General features: G+C 43.1%; 2 protein-coding genes across 4 annotated transcripts in view; one reads left to right on the top strand and one right to left on the bottom strand.

Moving 5' to 3' along the window:
• Positions 1 to 100, bottom strand: part of LOC109091916 (protein CutA homolog) — a 10,233-nt gene extending 10,133 nt beyond the window's left edge. Inside the window, exon 1 of one of the 2 annotated variants that reach the window (XM_042725270.1) lies at positions 1 to 100. This exon is cut by the window's left edge and continues 3 nt beyond it. The gene's annotated coding sequence lies outside the window, so the exon portion shown is untranslated. The other variant, XM_042725271.1, reaches the window with a different exon arrangement.
• Positions 101 to 1,263: 1,163 nt separating this feature from the next.
• Positions 1,264 to 5,000, top strand: part of cacng2b (calcium channel, voltage-dependent, gamma subunit 2b) — a 13,133-nt gene continuing 9,396 nt past the window's right edge. The window contains exons 1-2 of one of the 2 annotated variants that reach the window (XM_042725266.1): positions 1,264 to 1,350; positions 2,262 to 5,000. The exon at positions 2,262 to 5,000 is cut by the window's right edge and continues 97 nt beyond it. In XM_042725266.1, coding sequence (XP_042581200.1) covers positions 4,887 to 5,000 — 114 coding nt within the window. In that variant the 5' untranslated portion in view covers positions 1,264 to 1,350; positions 2,262 to 4,886. The other variant, XM_042725267.1, reaches the window with a different exon arrangement.

Genomic DNA, 5,000 nt, shown 5'->3' with positions numbered 1-5,000 from the left:
GCAGCCACTGGCTCTGCCGTAAAGCGTCCGCGACTGTCGTGTGACAGCAGCGCCAGAGCCGCTTTAAGGAGAGACTGCAATGTCGCACAAAAAGAGTAACGCTGCAGTAAATCATTAAACTAATGAATTATTGAGACAAGAAAGGATAGCCTACGGATTAAAAAGATTTAAAAAATAATAATAATTATTAAAAAAGATAATAAAAAAGATTAAAATGATAAAAAAGGAATATACACAATACTTTAAAGCTTTGCTTTTATTGATTTATATTCCCTGGATATTTTTTATTTTATTTTATTTTTCTATTTACTATTATTATAACAGTGAGTGCAATTTATAAATCCTCTTTATGTATATTTCTATGTGAATGTTAACTTTAAAAAGGCGCACGTGATTCAAGCTGTCCACTTCGCTTCCGCTAAACACATAACCCCATATCTAGAACACTCCAAAATAAACATAATAAAAAAAGTGTGTGAACAGGGGGCAAGGAAGTCGACCGGGAGTTGAAGTCGGCCGCGTGCCGCCATCTTGTAGCAGACTTCACTTGCGTTAGCATCCCATTGACTCCCATTCATTTTTTGCGTCACTTTTGACAGCGAATAACTTTACATCTGAGGCGTTTAAAGACTCCATTTGTCCATTATTTATTTCTAAAGATACACGCGAATGTATAAAGGGCTCCATTCCTTCTAATTTAACATTATGGCCCCGTAGAAACAGTTTTTGTAAAAATAGGCTAAACGATTGCGTCATAACCACTCGACTCTCTGTCGCACAGTGTACAGATAGGAGGAGAAGCTCGCAGGCAATCGGGGAGACGTCAAGAGAAATGGCGTACTGGCGTTACATTTTAAAAATACTATACAAAATAATTAATCAGAATACTTACTCCTGCTGACTCACGCCAAAGAACTCCCCGCTCAAACTCGCCGTCTCTGCAAGATTAACGATGGCAGTTTGCACGCACAGCTACTAGAAGAGTTGAATCTGTCAGGACAGGGTGCTGACGTCATCAAGCTTAGTTTGAGTCTGCGCGTCAGAAACGGAAGTTCTAAAAATCGCTAAAAACGGGCTTCACTTGTCTCAATTGAGTTCCAATGGGGTCGCGTACTCCTCTGAATTGTAAGTAAGTCGGAAACATTATTTAAATACAAAATTAAAAAAAAAAGTGTGTTAAAAAAAAAAAAACCCACTCAACAAAGCCACTCTAAACCAACAAAGAAACACAAAAACAACATGTTGTCGTAAAACCGAGTTCCCGCCGAACGTACGTTCTGCGTCACAGATCAGCTGGTGAGTTCCGGTGGCGAGGAGCCGCGTGCGAGAGACTCGAGTTCCCGCCGAAAGGTAAGCAAATAAAATAAAATAACTATCTAAAAATAAAATTTGATCCTGCCTTGTTCGCCAATCGCATAAAACTTCAAAGAAGCACATTAGACTCCTATAAAAACAACTTTTGCGACACGAGCACACACGGGGAGCAAATCTGTGTTAACTGTTAACAGTTTTTATATTTTCTTTTTTTAATTGCAGAAATATAATATAATACAGAACATACGGGGGTATACAGAGGAGAGAGAAAAAGAAAGACTTTTTTTTTTTTTTTAAACAAGACCGTTTTATTATACGAGATTTTTTTTCTTACTAAACCGTTTTAAACAACACGAATTGAGATTTAATCCGGATCAAAACAGTTTGGATTTTGTGATCTAATCCGAGTTCAGAATCCTTTGTTCTTTTAATACATGATGAAATCACTTCTGAACAGCAGGCTCTGACCACTGATAATTAACATTATTAGTCTTAAACACAAGATAATAAACATCCACTCTTCAATAAACCACTGATGTGAAGTCATGATGATAAAAGACATTTAAAAATGTCCCTGTTTTTTTGTTAGAATGTGCAGCTTGTACCCTAGATAGAGTGTGTGTGTGTGTGTGTGTGGTGGTCATGTGATCAGCGGTCAGTGATGACTAGTCCACTGCGCAAACTGACGTGTGTGAGACACATGAGCGTGAAGAGAGCAGTGCTGGTCTCAGTCTGAGCTCGTCTGATCACAGAACATCTGCTTCCTGTGCAGCAGGAAGTGTGTACGCATGCAAACATCCCGTGTGCGGTTCAGGAGTTTCTGCAGGGCACTACAGAGTTTCTCGTGTGCATGTTAAAAGTCTGTGTTTTATGTATTTTAGGGGCTGTATGTTGTCATGTTGTTGTTGTATGTTGTTCTCCTCTAATCGTGTGTTTTGTGATTTCAGATGAACAGAAGGTGAAGGATCAGCAGCTGTGTGAAGCACAGCGTCTAATCAACGCATTTCTAATTTAATTACAAAATAAATGTATCTGTAATCAGTTTATATTTCATAGAGTACTTGTAATAGTTACACTACTTGTTACATCGTAGACAGTAACATTTCTGAAGTAACCTTCCCAGCACTGCTGTTACATGTGTGTCCTGCAGATTTTGCCGTTTCACTCAGAAATGCATCACAGTATGGATGTGTAATCAGCTTCTGTGTGATGAAGCTGAGGTTATTCTTCATGATGTGACACTGATCGCGTCTGCTTTGTGTTTCTGTCAATAAAGATTCTGACGTCTTTAAGGATTTGGGTGTTTTTCACTCTTTAAGATCTAAACCCTTCTGCTTTAAAAGATTTCAGCAGTTCTCTTTTAATCTCTTCAGGATTTTTTCCACCTTTTTTATTTTTTTAAGTATTGTGTGTGTGTGTGTGTGTGTGTTTTCTAAATGTTTGTCTTCTGTAAAACCCTATATTTACTTGTGCTTTTAAAGAGTGTTTTACTTCCCGTTATTAATCTGAACATAAACATTCATTCATTAGTGAGTTAAGAATCATTCTGGATTAAAGCGGCTCTCTTCCAAAACTGATCACTCCACACCTGTGTGAATCATTTTAAATCATGTTCTTCTCAATGCACGAAGCACAAGATGTGGACAGTGTGTGAGATGTCTTTAATAATCACTTAAGTATTTGTAGACCGGTTCAGATATTCTGCTTGATGAGTATTCTGTAAACTTGAGCTTTCAAGTCTTGGTTCGTGAAAGCACACACACACTTTCAGTCAAGGCTGCACAGCAGACAGGTGCAGTGAAGGACACACACACACACACACATGAACACACACTCTGACACATGAATGGAGATGTTTCCATGGAAACTGGACAGTCAGCACATCTCTGCTCCAGTCAAACTCACACACACCTGCACTCACATGCTCGGCTGACTGTGTGTGTGATGTGAGACATGAGGAACACAGACACATCAACTGCAGCACCAGCAGTCAGAGCCGCAGCCAATCGCGAGCCTGCTTTCGCGTGACGTCACTGCATTGTATTCTAAATTGATAAATCTTGAACTCTCGCGCTGTGTGCCGCACCGGCTGCTGCTCGTCGCGTCCTGAATGTAAAGTGTGTCCTCTGCTCTCTCGTCCTGACCTCACGGAGACGATCTGAGCAGTAATGCTGAGCGTCACACGTGTTGACATGTAAACGAAGGTTAATGTTTGTCTGCTGTGATGCTCTCACACCTCTAACGCTGAATCCATCGCAAGAGGGAGACAGTCGCCTTGGTAACAGCCTCAGCAGCAGCTGCAGAGCATCCATCAGTCCTCCAGTGATCCTCACTACTGCAAAACACCAGCAGTCGCCTGCAGATACCACACCGGCCGGTTCTGACCGAATAACACCTCAAACGTGATCAAGTGCCGGATCTGAGGTCTGGAAGCCCGAGATGAGGCCTTCAGCTCCAGATGTTCCTCGCTCACGCATCTGGACTGCAGGAAGAGCATCCGCATCGTTCTGGAATTCTGGAGGACTGTGAGGTTTCTGACGCCGAATTGAAGAGTCTGGAGCCAGACACCGAGCAGAAGGACGGAACAGAATCAGCCGCTCATTCTAATCTGTTCGGTGAGACGGTTTTGTTCATCCGTCGTGCATCGTTTTTTTCCGCCTGTATGTGTGCTTGATGGCGCCGGTGTGCTGCGAAACTGGCACCGGGTGTGATGTGAGCGGCTCGGGGAACCGGAGAACAGCAGGGCTGCTGTGGAGCGTCGCTTCTTCGGACCGGATTCACGGAGCATTCGACGGAATAAAGGCCACCTGCGGAAACTGGAGTCCAGACTTATAGGAAAAAGAGCGTGTCATTTTTTTTCTTCTAATAGGCTATCCGCTTTTTTCTTTAATAATCGCCAGGATGGATTGATTTGACTGACGCGTCGCAACCCTGAATGATTTTCACCCAAAAAACTGTTTTTGAATCTATTCTTGGAGTATTATGTTCGTGGATGCGCGAGCGCGCGCGCGACTGCTGGACCGGCAGCGGTTCGGAAACGTAAAGGATTCACATTTTCACCGGGAGCCTTCCGTCTGTCCCTCGTGCCCTCAGTAGACAGCTGGATCGCATCGAGAACAGGCCAGACTGAGTGAAGATGAGTTTATCGTTCTCCGGTGTGCTGCTCGGAGAGTCACTCCTCTGATAGCACGCGCACATCGCGGAGACGTCTGTTAGACGTCTGCATTACATCTGCACGTGTTTGCTCATCTGCAATACATCTAAAGGACGTTTCCTATCAGATAAACGTCTGTTAGATGTTTTTAGATTTAGAATGCATGTAAAACTGACATCTTACAGACGTCTGTCAGATCAAGCGATCTTTAGCAGATGTACACGTGCTCTCTGGGTCAAGTTCCTCCCTTGATGAGTTGCATTAGTATGTAAGTGTAAGTCTTCCTTCTCGTTCAGTTCACAAACCCTCGAGGGCCCTCGCCCCGTTTCTTCTTGTTTTTTGTGCTCTTAAATCCACAAATATTTATTTCCTATACATCAAGAGGAAAGGGGGCTCCCCTTTCGTAGAATGCGGCAACATGGGCGTGTTTGAGCGCGGCGTCCAGATGCTCCTGACCACGGTGGGCGCCTTCGCCGCCTTCAGTCTGATGACCATCGCCGTGGGAACAGACTACTGGCTGTACTCGCACGGG

This window comes from Cyprinus carpio, chromosome B6 (assembly GCF_018340385.1).
Source record: "Cyprinus carpio isolate SPL01 chromosome B6, ASM1834038v1, whole genome shotgun sequence".
Classification (NCBI taxonomy): Eukaryota; Metazoa; Chordata; class Actinopteri; order Cypriniformes; family Cyprinidae; genus Cyprinus; species Cyprinus carpio.
The sequence above is the reverse complement of the archived record's forward strand: the minus strand, read 5'-3'. Positions and strand labels throughout refer to the sequence as shown.